At 38.0% G+C, this 18,431-nt stretch overlaps 1 protein-coding gene and 1 non-coding gene across 2 annotated transcripts; one reads left to right on the forward strand and one right to left on the reverse strand.

Moving 5' to 3' along the window:
• Positions 1–15,854: 15,854 nt before the first annotated feature.
• Positions 15,855–15,961, reverse strand: LOC142173995 (small nucleolar RNA R71). Its single transcript, XR_012703360.1, has one exon. It is a non-coding gene; the product is annotated as a small nucleolar RNA R71 (small nucleolar RNA).
• A 970-nt stretch (positions 15,962–16,931) lies between these two features.
• LOC107805662 (uncharacterized) lies at positions 16,932–17,402 on the forward strand. The gene has a single exon (XM_016629735.1). The coding sequence runs from the start codon at positions 16,932–16,934 to the stop codon at positions 17,400–17,402; it is 471 nt and encodes a 156-aa protein (XP_016485221.1).
• Positions 17,403–18,431: the final 1,029 nt, after the last annotated feature.

Here is an 18,431-nt window from a genome sequence, read left to right on the forward strand (position 1 = left end):
AACCTGTAAGTCTGGATAACTCTGTAAATCATAAAATACTCATAGTGTCATGCATATGCGTATGAATGTCATGTCGTGCATAGGTACATATTTTATAACAGCATCAGGCCTCTGAGGGCATCCCATCATATCATCTCGGCCACTATGGGCAAAATCATCAATGTATATCAGCTGATCAGGTGGTGGTGCGTATATAACGCCTTAACCTTTTCCCATATCCCATATACATATAATATACGCATATATAATGCCTTCTGGTCATGGGTCAATGTACATGTATAAATGCATGAAATGCATAAGAAATACGTTAATAAGATTTCTCGAATATCATAAAATTAATATTCCTTTCGGACAAACTTTATCAAATACATATTTTTCTGGAACCCATGAACAGAGGATATAATAATAATTCACATGGGGAATCAAGACTATATACACCCCTAGTATTTCAATGAATAGAGTCATTTATGAAAGTTGCGTATTTTGCTCGTTTCGTTTATATCATTTGGATCATGCCAAAAGAAAGAAGGGATAGCCTTAACATACCTGGATTAGGGAAAGTCCGTATGATGTTCTTAGAAAAGGTTTCACCGTACTCCTTTAGAACAGCAAAATTTTACGTTGCTATGATTTCAATAATTCTTGCTGGATTTTTTGTGTGTAGGAATTTGAAGAATCACGTTGCTAGTGTAAGGTTTAGAATCTGATTTGAAGTGTTTTTGAGAATGAAATTTGTTGAAAACTTGCTAAGTGTAGCGTCCGTTTGAAATGCTTAAATTAGGAAAAATGTTACAAGATCTCTTACTTTATTTCTGTAAGTCCAATGAAGCCAAATACTAAATGACTTACAAGTACTCACTTATGATGTCACTTTTCAATTAAGAAATCATTATCAGATTACTACTTGAATATCTAATGTCCAAAGAAGCCAAAATGCCCATTTCTTTATATAATGAGTATGACTCATGCTCTTTTAAGTCTTTCCACATAATCATAGTGACTTATGAGTCACAATCCTTAGATGGGTTTGCAGCCACGTTATGGAGTTCAAACTTTATCCAAAATTATTATTAATCAACCATTAATCCTTAATTAATTAGGTAATATCCCATTACCCACATAATTAAGAATTATCTTAAATTACTTAAAATACTACTCACTTTTAACACACTTTATACACTTTACTATCATGGCATATGGTACCTTGTATGGTACTATTTTAGCTCGGGCCATATTTTATCCTAAAATATCAAACTTCGACGAAATTTATTTTCTTCGATTTGCTTATCCTCTCACCTTCACCAATTTGCTCATCATTTGTTTAAAATAGTATAATGCTTATAATCACAAAATATATTTTATTCCCGAACTTGCGTCGATTAACCTACGACGAAACTTTAACATTCATAAATGCGGGATGTAACATATCATTTACGAGCTTCCATTAATTTATTTATGGCATACTTTAATGTACGAAAACATGGGGTGTAACATTTCGGCACAAGATTTGTAAATTGAAAAGTTTGAAACTCAAAAGTTCGAATCGAGTTGTGAATTATAATTTTAGCGATGTTTGATGTGATTTGAGGTCTCGACTAAGTTCGTATGATGTTTTAGAACATGTTGGTATATTTGGTTGAGGTCCCGGGGTCCTCGGGTGGATTCCGAATGGTTTTAACTGATCAAAATTTGGACTTAAGGAAAAATCTGAAATTTTGGCCTTCTGGTGTAATCGCACCTGCAGATTTTAGATCGCAGATGCGGTCAAGTTTTTGTAGAAGCAGAAAACGCAGATGCGGTCAAATTTCCGCAGAAGCGGAAATGAAGCGGAAATGCTGGACAAAACACGTAAAAATCGGGAGTTAGCCATTTTTACTCATTTTTGAGTTTTGAGTCTCGGATTTAGGCGATTCCAAAGCGATTTTTCACGATTTTGAATTGGGTAAGCGTTCTATAACCAAAAGTGATTATATTTCATAAATCCATGTCTATATTCATCATTTATTTCGGATTTAGATGGAAGAAATTAGAATTTTTGTAAAACTTTTCAAAAATAAAAATTTAAGATTTGAAGGTCCATTTGACATCGGAATTTGATAATTTTTGTATGGTTGGACTCGTATCGGAATGGGTGTTGGATTTTGTAAGTTTTTCCGAGATTCGAAACGTGGGCCCCACTGTCGATTATTTAGATGAATTTTGGATTTTAATCCGGAAAATTAGTAAATTCATATGGAATTAATTCTACGATTTGTGTTGAGTATATTGAATTATTTATAACTAGATTTGAGAATTTCGGACATGAATTCGCTAGGCAAAGGTTTATTGGATTCTTGAACTTGGTTGCAAAGCGAGGTAAGTATCGTGGTTAACCTTGACTTGAGGGAATAGAACCCCTGAATTATTTGCTATGTGAATTTCATGTGCAACGATGTATAGGCAAGGTGACGAGTGCCTATACTTTATCAATTTAATTGTTTGCTTAATTATTTAAACATCTTAAATTGTTTTAAGACACAAATTAATTGTTATAATAATTGTTTCTCCTATTCCTTGTCAAATATTAATTTTTGAATTCCTGTAATAATTGTCACATGCTTATTTGATTTATGTGTCTTAATTTCTACTTAACATTTAGCATATTAAATATTATACTGCCTATTTTCTCCCTGATTTCCATAATTAATTGCTACTTTTCATTGTTTGTTTCATAAATGAATTATAATTATTGTATGCCTTGATGCTTAATAGTTTCTCATTGAACGTGATATTTATTGGAGTATTTTTATTACATTTAAGAGTTGTTAAAATATATGGGGGGACCGGATTGCGCGCCGCAACGGAAATAAAAATAAATATATTGGGGGATCGGGTTGCACGCCGCAACAAAATTATTTAAAGTTTATATTGGGGGATCGAGTTGCACGCCACAACAGATTTATTTAAAATTTATATTGTTATAGCGGGTTGCACGTCGTAACAGAAATTTATTGAGGAGTTATATTGTTGGGGCGGGTTGCACGCCGCAACAGAATTGATTGAAATAAATATATTGGAGGATCGGGTTGCACGCCGCAACAGAATTGAATGTGAATATATTGTGGGATCGGGTTGCACGCCGCAACAGAAACTGATTGAAATAATAATTGGTTATGACTGCCGAGTTGGCTTCAATTGTTGAAAAGAGATACCTGTTTTATTTTTATTATTGTTGTTATTATTATTACTACGTACATGTTAATGTAAGTGACTTGCCTTAGCCTCGTCACTATTTCGTCGAGGTTAGGCTCGGCACTTACCAGTACATGGGGTCGGTTGTACTGATACTATACTCTGCATTTCTTGTGCAAATTTCGGAGTTTGTCCCAGCGGCGTATTGTAGATTTGCCCGGATACAGCTACCAGTGAAGACTTGAGGTATAACTGCTCAGTGTTCGCAGTTCTGAAGTCCCCTTCTATCTTATCTCAGTTGTGTATTATATTTCAAATAGCGTAAATTTTATTCAGACCTTTATTTGTATTATTCTAAAAGCTCATGCACTTGTGACTCCAGTTCTGGGATGGTATTTGGATATCGCGATTATTATGGAATACTCACTTTATTTCAGACTTTATATCCGCATTGTTTCTTTGTTATTAAATAAATTTAAAATTTTGTTAAAATGGTTAGTTATATTCTAACATTGGCTTGCCTAGCAAGTGAAATGTTAGGCGTCATCACGGTCCCGAAGGTGGAAATTTTGGGTCGTGACAGTTGGTATCAGAGCACTAGGTTAAATAGGTCTCACAAGTCACGAGCAAACTCAGTAGAGTCTGAAGGATCGGTACGGAGACGTCTGTACTTATCTTTCAGAGGCTATGAAGTTTAAGAACAATATCACTTCTTTTTTATCCTGTCGTGAGATTTTATTGTATCATCGATGATTGAACCATTCTATTCCTATTCTCTCTCAGATGGAGAAGACACGTAATACATCTACCGACGGACAAGGACTAGAGCCCCCGGTGGCAACTATGGCCAGGGGTAGAGGTCGAGGCCGAGGTCGTGCTAGAGGCCGAGGAAGAGGTAGAGCTCATTCTAGAGCTCGAGAAGCAGCACCTATTGTAGAACCTCAGGTGGATCTTCAGGAGGAGGTTCCATTTCAGAATGTACCAGTTGAACCAGTTCAGGTCCCGGAAGGATTCATAGCTACTCTAGTGCTTCAGGATGCTCTAGTCCGTTTGATGAGTCTTATGGAGGGCGTGGCCCAGAATGGTGCATTTCTAGTGGTACCAGCCATCTCACAGGCTGGGGGAGGAGCACAAACTCCCACTACTCCCGCTCCGGAGCAGATGGCTCCCCAAAATCAGGCTCCAGCAGTCCCACCAGTTGGGGTAGTTCAGCCAGTTGTTGCGGCACAGGCCGGTGATAGGCCCGCCATGTCTTCTGAGGCCTTATTGAGACTAGATAAGTTTACTAAGATCTTTCCAGTTCACTTCAGTAGTACACCTTCTGAGGACCCACAAGATTATCTTGACTGCTGCCATGAGGTGCTGCGGAACATGGGTATAGTTGAGACCAATGGGCGATTTTGCTGTATTTCAGATGAAGGGTTCCGCCAAGAGGTGGTGGAGAGATTATACATTGACCAGACCAGTTGGATCGCCTGCATTGACCTGGGAGCAGTTTTCACGGCTATTTCTAGAGAAATTCCTCCCTATCACATTGAGAGAGGATTACCGTTGGCAATTTGAGCATCTATAGCAGAGCAGTATGACTGTTACTCAGTATGAGTTCCGTTTTATGGATTTAGCCCATCATGCTCTCCTTTTACTACCTACTGAGGGAGAGAGAGTGAGGAGGTTTATTGAGGGACTCACGCACCCTATCAGGATTCAGATGGCCAAGAAAACCGGAAGTGAGATTTCCTTTCAGGTGGTTGCTAATGTCGCAAGGAGGATCGAGATGGTTCTTGCACAGGAAAGAGGGCATAGGTCCGATAAGAGGCCTCGTCAGTTTGTTGGTTTCAGTGGTGCCTCGTCTGGAGGCAGGGATAATTTTGGTAGGGGTCATCCTCCTAGACCATTTCATTCAGCACTTCAGGCATCTCCTAGTGCTTTAGAGAGTCACAGTCCTATTATGCCTTACTCTAGGCAGCCAACATTTAGTGCACATTCATCTCCTATCAGTGCACCATCACTCCAGAGTCACTACATCGGTTATCCAGCCCGTTCGAGTTAGCTTCAGCTTCAGTAGCCACGACATCAGGATGGGTGTTATTAGTGTGGGAACATTGGTCATATCAGGAGGTATTGTCCTAAGTTGTCGAGTAACAGATCTCGGCAGGATTTTCGTGCCATCATACCGGCACCGGTTACTTCACCGCCTGCTCAGCCAGCTAGAGGTAGGGGTCAGACATCTAGAGGTAGAGGTCAGGCCATTAGAGGTGGAGGTCAGACCGTTAGAGATGGAGGCCAGCCAGTTAGAGGCCGTCCCAAAGACGCAGTTCAGAGTGGTGGGGCCCAACCCCGATTTTATGCTTTTCCAGCTAGGCCTGAGGCCGAGTCATCCGATGTCATGATCACAGGTATTATTCCAGTTTGCCATATAGATGCTTCAATTCTATTTGATCCAGGGTCTACTTATTCCTATGTGTCCTCCTATTTTGCTTCGTATTTAGTTGTGCCTCATGATTCTCTGATTGCTTCTGTGTGTGTATCTATACCGGTGGGAGACTCTATTGTAATAGACCATGTCTATCGTTCGTGTGTGATTACTATTGGTAGTCTTGAGACTAGTGTGGATTTTCTACTTCTTGATATGGTAGATTTTGATTTGACTTTTTGTGAATTTGAACCCGAAACAGAGTTCTGAGTGACCCTAGCCATGCCGGGGTTACCTCAGTTAGAGTGGAAAGGAACTCCTGGTCATTCTACCAGCAGGGTTATTTCTTATATGAAGGCTCGGCGTATGGTCGAGAAAGGGTGTCTAGCCTATTTGGCTTATATTCGCGATCCCAGTGCGAATGTTCCTTCTATGGACTCAGTACCAGTTGTTCGTAAATTTGCAGAAGTATTTCCTGCAGATTTGTCGGGGATGCCACCCGACAGAGATATTTACTTCTGTATTGATTTAGCTCCGGGCACTCAACCCATTTCTATCCCACCATACCGTATGGCCCCGCCGGAGTTGAAAGAATTGAAGGAGCAGTTACAAGACTTGCTTGATCAGGGATTCATTAGACCTAGTGTCTCGCCCTGGGGTGCACCAGTGTTGTTGTTTGTGAAGAAGAAAGATGGTTCAATGCGAATGTGTATAGATTATCGACAGTTGAACAAGGCTACTATCAAGAACAAGTATCCACTGCCAAGAATTGATGACTTATTCGATCAGCTTCAGGGTGCCAAGGTGTTTTCAAAGATCAACTTGATGTCTGGTTACCATCAGTTAAAGATTAGGGCGTTTGATGTCCCTAAGATAACTTTTCAGACTCTGTATGGGCATTACGAATTCCTAGTGATGTCATTTGGGTTGACAAATGCCCCAGCAACATTTATGATTTTGATGAATCGTGTGTTCAAGCCTTATTTGGATTCTTTTGTGGTTGTATTCATTGATGATATCTTGATTTACTCCAGCAGTCGAGGGGAGCATGAGCAGCATCTTTGGAGTGTGCTTCAGACTTTGAAGAATAATCAGTTATATGCTAAATTTTCAAAATGCGAGTTTTGGTTAAACTCGGTTGCCTTTTTGGGGCATGTTGTATCGGCAGAAGGCATGAAGGTGGATCCTAAGAAGATTCAGGTTGTTCAGAATTGGCCTAGACCTACTTCAGTTACAGAGATCCGGAGTTTCCTGGGTTTGGAAGAATATTATCGTCGGTTCGTGGAGAGGTTTTTATCTATAGCAAGCCCATTGACCAGACTGACCCAGAAAGGTGTTCCATTCAGATGGTCAGACGAGTGTGAGTTGAGCTTTCAGAAGCTCAAGACTGCTCTGACTACGGTGCCAGTATTAGTATTACCCACAGGTTCAGGATCTTATACGGTATATTGTAATGCATCTCGCATTGGGCTTGGTGCAATATTAATGCAAGATGGCTGGGTGATTGCATACACGTCGCGACAATTGAAAGTTCATGAGAAGAATTATCCTGTTCATGACTTAGAATTGGCAGCCATTGTTTATGCGTTGAAGATTTGGAGGCATTACCTCTACGGTGTCTCTCGTGTGAGGTGTTTACTGATCATCGTAGCCTTCAATATCTGTTCAAATAAAAAGATCTTAATTTGAGGCAGAGAAGATGGTTGGAGTTGTTGAAAAACTATGATATCACCATTTTATATCACCCCGGAAAGGCTAATGTGGTGGCCGATGCTTTGAGTAGAAAGGCTATGAGTATGGGCAGCCTTGCTTATATTCTGGTTGGTGAGAGACTGTTAGATGTAGATGTCTAGACTTTGGCTAATCAGTTCGTGAGGTTAGATGTTTCAGAACCTAGTCGAGTTCTAGCTTGCACAGTTGCTCGGTCTTCTTTATATGAGTACATCAGAGAGCGGGAGTATGATGATCCTCATTTACTTGTCCTTAAGGACACGGTGCGGCACGGTGATGCCAAACAGGTTGTTGTGGGGAAGATGGAGTTTTGCAAATGAAGGGTCGTATTTGTGTGCCTAATGTAGATGGGCTTCGTGAATTAATTCTAGAAGAGGCCTACAGTTCCAAGTATTCTATTCATCCAGGTACCGCCAAAATGTATCAAGATTTGCGGCAACATTATTGGTGGAGGAGAATGAAGAAGGATATATTTGCATATGTAGCTCGGTGCCTGAATTGTCAGCAAGTTAAGTACGAGCATCAGAGACCTAGTGGTTTGCTTCAGAAGTTAGAAATTCCTGAGTGAAAGTGGGAGCGTATCACTATAGATTTTGTTGTTGGGCTTCCACAGACTCAGAGAAAATTTGACGCAGCTTGGGTCATTGTGGATAGGTTGACCAAGTCAACACATTTCATTCCAGTGGCAGTTACCTATTCTTCAGAGCGGTTACCTGAAATTTACATTCGTGAGATTGTCCGCCTTCACGGTGTGCCCGTGTCTATTATTTCAGATCGAGGTACGCAATTTACCTCACACTTCTGAAGGGTTGTACAACGTGAGTTAGGCACGCGGGTTGAGTTGAGCACAGCATTTCATCCACAGACAGACGGACATTCAGAGCGCACAATTCAGATATTGGAAGATATGCTTCGCGCTTGTGTTATAGACTTTGGAGTTTCTTGGGATCAGTTCTTGCCACTTGCGGAGTTTGCTTATAATAATAGCTACCAGTCGAGCATTAAGATTACTCCATATGAGGCATTATACGGATCGCCAGTTGGCTGGTTTGATCCGGGAGAGGCTCGGTTATTGGGTACCGATTTTGTACAAGATGCCTTGGATAAGGTCAAGGTTATTGAATTGTTTATGACTAGATTTGAGGATTTCGGACACGAATTCACAAGGCAAAGGTTTATTGGATTCTTGAACTTGGTTGCAAAGCGAGGTAAGTGTCGTGGTTAACCTTGACTTGAGAGAATAGAATCCCTGAATTATTTGCTATGTGAATTTCATGTGCAACGATGTTTAGGCAATGTGACGAGTGCCTATACTTTGTCAATTTAATTGTTTGCTTAATTATTTAAACATCTTAAATTATTTTAAGACACAAATTAATTGTTATAATAATTGTTTCTCTCTTATTCCTTGTCAAATATTAATTCTTGAATTCCTTTAATAATTGTCACATGCTTATTTGATTTATGTATCTTAATTGCTACTTGACATTTAATATATTAAATATTATACTGCCTATTTTCTCCCTGATTTCCACAATTAATTGCTACTTATTATTGTTTGTTTCATAAATAAATTATAATTATTGTATGCCTTGATGCTTAATAGTTTCTCATTGAACGTGGTATTTATTGGTGTATTTTTATTACATTTAAGAGTTGTTAAAATATATGGGGGGATCGGGTTGCACGTCGCAACGGAAATGAAAATAAATATATTGGGGGATCGGGTTGCACGCCGCAACAGAGTTGTTTAAAGTTTATATTGGGGGATCGGGTTGCACGTCGCAATAGATTTATTTAAAGTTTATATTGTTGGAGCGGGTTGCACGCCGCAACAGAAATTTATTGAGGAATTATATTGTTGGGGCGGGTTGCACGCCGCAACAGAATTGATTGAAATGAATATATTGGAGGAACGGGTTGCACGCCGCAACAGAATTAATTAAAATGAATATATTGGAGGATCGGGTTACACGCCGCAACAGAATTGAATGTGAATATATTGTGGGATCGGGTTGCACGCCGCAACGGAAACTGATTGAAATAATAATTGGTTATGACTGCCGAGTTGGCTTCAATTGTTGAAAAGAGATACCTGTTTTATTTCTATTATTGTTGTTATTATTATTATTGCGTACAGATTAATATAAGTGACCTGCCTTAGCCTCGTCACTATTTCGTCGAGGTTAGGCTCGGCACTTACCAGTACATGGGGTCGGTTGTACTGATACTACACTCTGTACTTCTTGTGCAGATTTCGGAGTTGGTCCCAGCGGCGTACTGTAGATTTGCCCGGATACAGCTACCAGTGGAGACTTGAGGTATAACTGCACAGCGTTCGCAGTTCTGAAATCCCCTTTTATCTTATCTCAGCTGTGTATTATATTTCAAACAACGTGAATTTTATTCAGACCTTTATTTGTATTATTCTAGAAGCTCGTGCACTTGTGACTCCAGTTCTGGGATGGTATTTAGATATCGCAATTATTATGGAATACTCACTTTATTTCAGACTTTATATCCGCGTTGTTTTCTTGTTATTAAATAAATTAAAATATTTTTTAAAATGGTTAGTTATATTCTAACGTTGGTTTGCCTGGTAAGTGAAATGTTAGGCGCCATCACGGTCCCGAAGGTGGGAATTTCGGGTCGTGACAACCACCAAGGGTGAATACATAACCACTAGTGAATTTTATCTCATCTGAATCAGAGATCCAATTTGCATCACTGTACCCTTCTAAGGTAGAAGGAAATCCACTATATAGGATACCATAATTCATGGTTCTTCTCAAATATTTCATTAGTCTATCTAATGCAGGCCAATGATCCCTGTTGGGATTATGAGTATATCTACTCAGTCTACACACATCATAGGCTATATCAGGCCTTATAAAATTTATTAAATGCATCAGACTCCCAATAATCTGCACATATTTAGACTGAGCAACTGGGTCATAATTATTCTTTTTCAACTAAGAGTTAGCATCAAAAGGAGTGCTCACAGATGTGACATTAAAATATTCAAACTTCTTAAGAAGTCTCTCAACATAATGTTCTTGTGACAACATTATTCCATCTTTACTCCTTATAACTTTAACTCCCAATATTGTATTTACTTCACCCAGATCTTTCATATCAAAATTAGCATACAAAAATAATTTAGTACTTTGCACAATATTTAAACTTGTACCAAATATAAGTATGTTATCAACATATAGACATATTATTACATAATCATTGTCTACCACTTTAGTATAAATACATTTATCCACCTTCACTGGAAAAAAACTGTCTCTTAGTAAGACTTGTTCAAATTTCTCATACCACTGCTTAGGAGCTTGTTTAAGGCCATAAAGAGATTTAATTAATTTACAAACTTTATTTTCTTGTCCAGGAATGACACAGCCTTCAGATTGAACCATATAAATTTCTTCTTCTAAATCACCATTTAAAAACACTGTTTTGACATCCATTTGGTGGATAAAAAGCTTACGGATTGAAGCTAAGGCAATTAAAACTCGAATAGAAGAAATTCTAGTCATTGGTGCAAATGTATCAAAATAATCTATATTTTATTTTTGAGTAAATCCTTTTGCTACTAACCGAGCTTTATATTTATCTAAAGATCCATCGGGATTAAATTTCTTTTTGAAAATTCATTTATAACCAATAGGCTTTGCACCAGGAGATAAATCAGTTAAAATCCATGTGTTATTTTTTAAAATAGAATCTATTTCAACTTTTATTGCCTCTTTCCAATATTTAGCATCTGAAGAAGATATAGTTTCAAAATAATTTGATGATTCATTATCGACAAGAAAAATTTGAAAATCATTTCCATAAGAAAAATATTCTTTCCTAGGCCTTTTGCTCCTTCTCAGTTCCTCATTAGAGGTAATTTCACTATTTGTTTCAATAGGTGTATGAAAATTTTTATCAGATAATGGATAAATATATTCAAAGAACTCAGCATTCTTTGTCTCAATTATAGTATTGCAATCAAACACATCACTTTATAAAACAAGAAATCTATATGCATCACTATGTTCAGCATATCCAATAAGCATGCAATCCGCAGTTTTAGAACCTATTTTTTTCTTTTTAGGTTCAGGCAAAAGAACTTTAGCAAGGCACCCCTCACACTTTTAAATATTTCAAGTTAGGTTTATAACCCCTCCACAATTCATACGGAGTTTTGCCAGTTCTTCTATGTGGTATTCTATTTTGTAAGTGACATGAAGATAAAATAGTTTCACTCCACAAATTATGAGGAGCATTAGAACTAACTAATATAGAGTTTATCATCTTTTTCAATGTTCTATTTTTCCTTTCAGCCACTCCATTTGACTCATGTGAATAAGGCGGAGTTACTTCATGAATTATTCCATTCTTTTCACAAAATTCATTCAAAGATAAATATTCTCCACCTCGGTTAGATTTAATTCTCTTGATTTTTCTACTAAGTTGATTTTTAACCTCAGTTTTATAAGAAATAAAAGCATCATCTTTATTTTCAAGTAAATATAACTTAGCATATCTAGAAAAATCATTAATAAAAATCACATAATATCTTTTACCACCTCTAGTCATAGTCTGCTTCAAATCACCTAAATCAGTATGAATTAAAGATAACAATTCAGTTTCTCTATTTACAGAAAAACAAGTCTTTCTAGTACTTTTAGCTTCAGTACATGTTTCACACTTGTCAATATTATTTGAGTCTAAACCAGATATTAATCCTAGTGACTGCATTTTCTTTATATATGCGACATTAACATGTCCTAGTCTAGCATGCCATAAAGAAATAAACTCAACCATATAAGTAGAAGAAGATGCATTTTCGTTGCTAGTATCAGAAATATTAAGCATAAATAAACCATGGTTAGAATATCCATTGCCCACAAAAATATTATTTTTTGTCAATACGACCTCATCATTCTCGAAAGAAACCTTCACTCCAACTTTTTCTAATAATCCCATAGAAATCAAATTGGTTTGTATATTAGAAACATGCAATACATCACTCAATGCTAGAGTTTTACCAGATGTGAGTTTGAGAAGAATTTTTCCTTTCCCAAGAACGCGAGTTGTTCTTGAGTCACCAAGATAAATAGTTTCTTCTCTTTCCTCAACTTGGGTGTAAGACAAAAATGTGCCTAGTAGCACCAGAGTCTATCACTCAATTGCCACATTATTTATTTGGGAAATGACCGCAATAATTATATTATCTTCTTTAGTCAAATTTAATTTTGACTTAGCGAGATTGTCATTTATCTCAACTCTTCTCTTGCATTAAGGTGCATTTTTCTTGGAGGTTTTAATATTAGCATTGGATATATAACCATGTCTATTTACATACCTGTATTTTGATATCAGTGACTTCTCAAGTTGTGGATGCAATAACATATTTGCAACACCGTGGATATATGGTGATGTCTGGCTATAATTTCATATTTTTAGTGCATTACTTACCTTACATTTTGGGGCTTTAATGCTAAGCTATACTATATTTGTGCTTAATTGAGTTTATTTTATGTTTAGGTCCGTTGAAGACGAAATTAGGACCAAAGTAGAGATTTTATGTGTATTTTATACACTACAAAAATGGTTCATGAGTATTTAATTATTGGACATGATTGAAGTTTAGTATTATATAAGAAGACAAAAGAAAGAAACAATTTCAAAGGAAAAAGAAAGAAAACAAGAACGAGAGAGTTAGGCAAAAGTGTGAAATCAAAATTGAATTGAAGTAGAGGAGCAGGCGGCGCGAGACTCATTCCTCGCGTTTAACCTCGCGAGGCAAGGTCTGTTGCGAGAGGTTCCGCATAGTGAAGCTGGCGACACACAGTGTACAGCGAGGTGAAGTTCACATTTTGCCTCGCGCCGCGAGGCCTGTAGCGAGCGTGTTTCGGATTTTAAAAGCCTATTTTATCTCCTTTTTGGTTTTGGACTTGGTTATTTCGTCTAGGCTTTTTTCTTACACATATAAATAGTCATTAAACGCTATTTTTAGTGGGGGTTTTGCGACCGGAGGCAAGAACATCACGTGAAAAAACCTTTGGAGGAGAAAATCATAGAGTTCTTCATTCTTTTATCTTTTCTTTGTAATTTGTTTATGCAAAATACTTAAAAAATTGTTACTACGAACATGAGTGACTAAGCACTCTAGTTCTAGGGTTGTGGTTGACATGAATATTAACGTTTATTAATTACATCTTTGTTAATTCTGATTATCATCTTGTGGTTGTTTCTTTAATTCTATTTTTAACTTGTGAATTGTTGTAGCTACCAATTCACCTTACTATCTATGCTATGCTTGGGAAAGCCATGTTTAGATTAGAGTAGAATTAGAGAGAGCTTATTTCTGAACCCGTGGCTCGGGGAAATAATTTCGCGGTTAGGATAAGAATATACCTAACAGTCTTGCTTAATTGAATACCGTATTATATTCGTTCATGATAGACTCAATACCATAGGAATATAGAATTGATATATTGTAGACATGCGAGTAGTATTGTGGGAACATGCTATTCATATAAACAATCCGATTAATTAGCAACCATAGATAATCTGGATTAACGAGTGTGATTATTGAACTTAATAGGATTGATAAACCAACCACAACCCTGGAATTTTCATCTCCTCTGAAGTAAAATCTCATCGTACACATTTGCATTCTTGATAATTTAGTTGTTATGATAGCATCAAGGACAAGGATAGGGTTTTGGAAGCTCCAAGGCCATTTACAAGATCTCAAGCTAAAGAGTTACAGTCTAAGGTTGCTGGACTTCAATGGCAAATAAAAAAGCTTTTAACTGTAGAGGAAGAGCTCAAGCCCAAAGTAGATGAATTATCCAAGTTTTACAATTATTTAGTGATCCAAATTGAAGTCCAAGAGGAGGAAGATTGGGCTACCAAATTAGCCCTTGAAGTCCACCAAAGGGGCTCAAAATGAGCTTAAAAGAGGTCCAAAGGGGGGTGTTTCAAAAGGATCCCAATTGGAGTCCAAACCAATGGCTCAAACTAGTAGTTTTAAGGTCTAAATCTGCCCAAAGGGATTTGGCCTCCCCCCACCTAATTTTAATGACTTTTCTTACTCCTTAGCAACTACCCTACCTAATTGTAATGACTTTTTATGCCTTAGCAGCCACCATACCTAATTTTAAGGACTTTTTATGCCTTAGTACTCCTATAAATAAGGAGTTCTTCTCATTCATTGAGATACTTCATTATTGATTAAGTATATCATACTTTGAGAGTTCTTTTGAACCTTTGTTATTTGTGCTTTGAGATTTATCTTTTAACCTTTACTAGTTCATAGTTCAAGGGAGTAAGATTACTTTTCTATTATGATATCTTTGATTCCTTTGTGGTATTCTTAGAAGGCGATTAATACTAGTTATTAATTGTTGTCTCAAGTTACTCGTAAAGTGGTCAAGATTCGAATCTATTGTTTTGATTTACTTTTAAGTAAAGGCGTTTGATTTCTTCAATAAATCAAGACGTTATTGCTTTGATCTTGTCAAGGCTATAGAACTTGCGTTCTTGGAAGTTCTTGGAATTCTTTCCTTGAATTTTCCCATATCCTTTATTTTCTGCCCTTTAGTTGTAGTTGTTCAATTCCTTATTGTTATTGCTTCCGCATTTACTTTTCAAACTCTTACTCTAGTTTGGATTCCCGACCTAGTCGTTATCATGTTACTTATTTAATTTCCGCAGCAGTAGATTAATAGAAAAACATCACTCGTAAATATCTTGGACAATTAACTGATTTTAGTTTGCTTAGTTGACAATTGATCTAAGTCTCTGTGGGTTTGACATCCAACTTTCGAGTCACTTTATTACTTGACGACCATATATACTTGCGTGTACTTAGGGAACCAACAAGTTTTTTGGCGCCGTTGCCGGGGACTTAGTTATTGATTGTTTATTTGAGTTAAGCTTTTATTCGTTATTTTTTCAAGTTTTAATTTTTAGTTTGCTTTATTTGTGATAACGCGGGCTCTTCTCTTGAATGCGGAGGAGTAGAAGTGCAAATAATCTCCTTCCTCTTGATCCTGAAATCGAACGAACACTTCATAGAGTGAGGAGGGAAGTCGAAGCTAGAACTAGAAGTGAAAGAGAGTTGGACATCGTAGTTCAACCACATCCAATAGAGATGGCAGGTAATGAAGAGCGTCTGGTGATAGAGGCTGCAAGGCTTAATCTGGCTCTTATGACTCAGGTGATTGTGAAGCCTGATATCATGGGTCACTTTGAACTCAAACAGTACATGGTACAACTGATTCAATCCATGAGGCAATATATGGGTCTATCTCATGAAGACCCGCATAGGCACATTCAGAACTTCCTGGAAATTACAGACACTTACAATTATCCGAACATTTCCAAGGACTATGTCAGACTGAAATTCTTTCCCTTTTCACTGATGGGGGACGCTAAGGAATGGTTACAAAAAGAGCCCGCGAACTCAATCCACAATTGGGATGATCTAGCAAGGAAATTCTTAATCAAGTTTTTTCCCACGAAGAAGACAAAGTCGCTAAGGAGCCAGATTCTTGGGTTTCAACAACGAGATAGTGAGACTCTTTGACAAGCTTGGGAAAGATACAAGAAGCTACTCATAGACTGCCCACACCATTGTCAGACTGATGAGGTGTTGGTTCATACTTTCGTTGATGGGTTGGACGAGGCATCAAAGATGAATCTTGACTCAATATTTGGGGGTAGTTGCATGGCAAGACCGTATAGTGAGATCCAGATCCTGCTAAACAATTTCACTGTTAATGATAATAATTAGCAAAGAGATGGGGAACCACGAAGAGCACTTAAACAAAAGGCAGCAGGTATGATCGAGCTTGATGATTTCTCAGCAATGATGGAAGATATAGCGAGATTAGCGAATCAGATGAATAAAATGACAACGCACCACGCACAGTAGATGCAACATGTGCAACAGATGTCTACTTGCTGCGAGTTATGTGGTGAAGGCCACACAAGTGACATATGTCTCGTGAATCCTGAATCAATCTACTACGTGGGGCAACAAGCTAGAGGGCCGATGAATCAACATGCTCAATATGGTAACACATACAATCCAAACTGGAGGAATCATCCTAACTTCTTTTCGGGTGGAAATCAGAATACCAGACCTCAAGCAAATTACAATTATCCACCTCAACCTCCACAACAAGCAGATGAGAGTTTGACTGACATGATGAAAAGCTCTTGATAGACAATCAGAAAGTTATGGCTGAGAATCAACAAGTCAAGGCTGAGAATCAATAATTGCTCACATAATTCAGAAATATAGAGAGGCAGTTTGGGCAAATGGCTAACAATCAGAATACTAGACCTACTAGAGCTCTTCCAAGCAATACAGAGAAAAATACTCAAGTTAATGCAGTGACACTGAGAAATGGGAGAGAGTTGGTAGAAGTGCCTAAGAAGAAAAAGGAGCAGTCTGGGCTTTAAGAAGAAAGAGTGCCAAAACCTGTAGAGGTAGATGAGAGAAACAAAACAGAGCCTGAGCAAATATCACAGAGGGTGCCACCACCTTTTTCCTCAAAGATTGAGAAAGAAGAATTAAGACCACATGTTTCACAAATTCCTAGATATGCTGAAGCAGATACACTTGAACATCCCTTTGGTGGACATGCTCCGTGAGGTCCCAAACTATGCAAAATATATTAAGGACACAGTGGCAAATAAAAGGAGGTTAACTGAGTTTGAGACCGTAGAACTTACTAAGGAGTGCACTTCCAGGATTCAACATAAGCTTCCACAAAAGCTTAAGGATCGGGGTAGTTTTACCATCCCCGTGAGGATTGGTGAATTTGATGTGGGTAGAGCCTTGTGTGATTTGGGTGCAAGTATCAATCTGATGCCGTTGTCAGTATTCAAACAATTGGGCTTAGGAGCCCCGAGACCCACCACGGTGATGCTACAGTTAGTTGATAGATCTTATGTTTATCTTGAGGGGGTAATTGAGGACGTCTTGCTGCAGATTGGGAAGTTTATTTTTCCTGCAGATTTTATCATCCTAGATTACGTGGCTGATGAGTTAGTTCCTATCATCTTGGGATGACCTCTTTTGGCCACTGGAGATGCAATTATCAAAGTCCGAGAAAGTAAGATGATCCTGAGGGTGGACAATGAAGAAGCAGTCTTCAATGTATATCGAGCCATTCAGTTGCCTCTTCATTACGAGGACCTGGCCATGATTTCGGTAGTGGAGATAAATGAACTAGCCGTAGAGCCAAGTGCGTTTAAAGAAGATGCACTAGAAAATGCATTGATGTTGTTCAATCACTTGGAACTTGAAGAAGAGGTTGAGGAGATATTGCAAATTATGGATGCATCGTGTGAATACATACGAGAAAGAATCCAATTTGAGCCTCTGGATAGGCCAATCGGCCCGCCTCCTAAACCCTTAGTTGAGGAGGCCCCAAAATTGAAACTTAAACCCTTACCATCTCATCTTTATTATGCATATTTGGGAAATTCTAACACTTTACATGTGATTGTTTCTTCTCATTTGTCTAATTTGCAGGAAGAAAAGCTCTTAAGGGTGATGAGGGAGCACAATCATGCCATTGGTTGGATAATGTCTGACATAAAAGGTATTAGCCCTGCATTCTGCATGCACAAAATACTCATGGAGGAGGGACACAAGCCTAGCATAGAGCATCAATACCGCCTAAATCCAATCATGAAAGAGGTGGTAAGAAAAGAAGTAATTAAGTGGCTCGAGGCAGGTATAGTATTTTCTATCTCCGATAGCAAGTGGGTAAGCCCTGTTCAATGTGTACCTAAAAAGGAGGGTATGACTATTGTAGTAAATGAATAAAATGAATTAGTCCCAACTAGGACTGTGACTGGTTGGCGAATATGCATAAACTATAGGAAGTTGAACAATGCTACACGAAAAGATCACATCCCGCTCCCCTTCATTGATCAAATGCTTGACAGGTTAGCCGGACATGAATACTATTATTTCCTTGACGGCTATTCGGGATATAATCAGATTGCTATTGCCCTGGAAGATCAAGAAAAGACCACTTTTACGTGCACTTATGGCATTTATGCATTTAAGAGAATGCCATTCGGGTTGTGT

Source organism: Nicotiana tabacum, chromosome 19 (assembly GCF_000715075.1).
Source record: "Nicotiana tabacum cultivar K326 chromosome 19, ASM71507v2, whole genome shotgun sequence".
NCBI classification, from domain to species: domain Eukaryota; kingdom Viridiplantae; phylum Streptophyta; class Magnoliopsida; order Solanales; family Solanaceae; genus Nicotiana; species Nicotiana tabacum.

What these genes read in the sequence shown, in the direction of transcription:
- LOC107805662 (XM_016629735.1), top strand. Translation starts at nt 16,932, where the DNA reads ATGCTGAAGCAGATACACTTGAACATCCCTTTGGTGGACATGCTCCGT.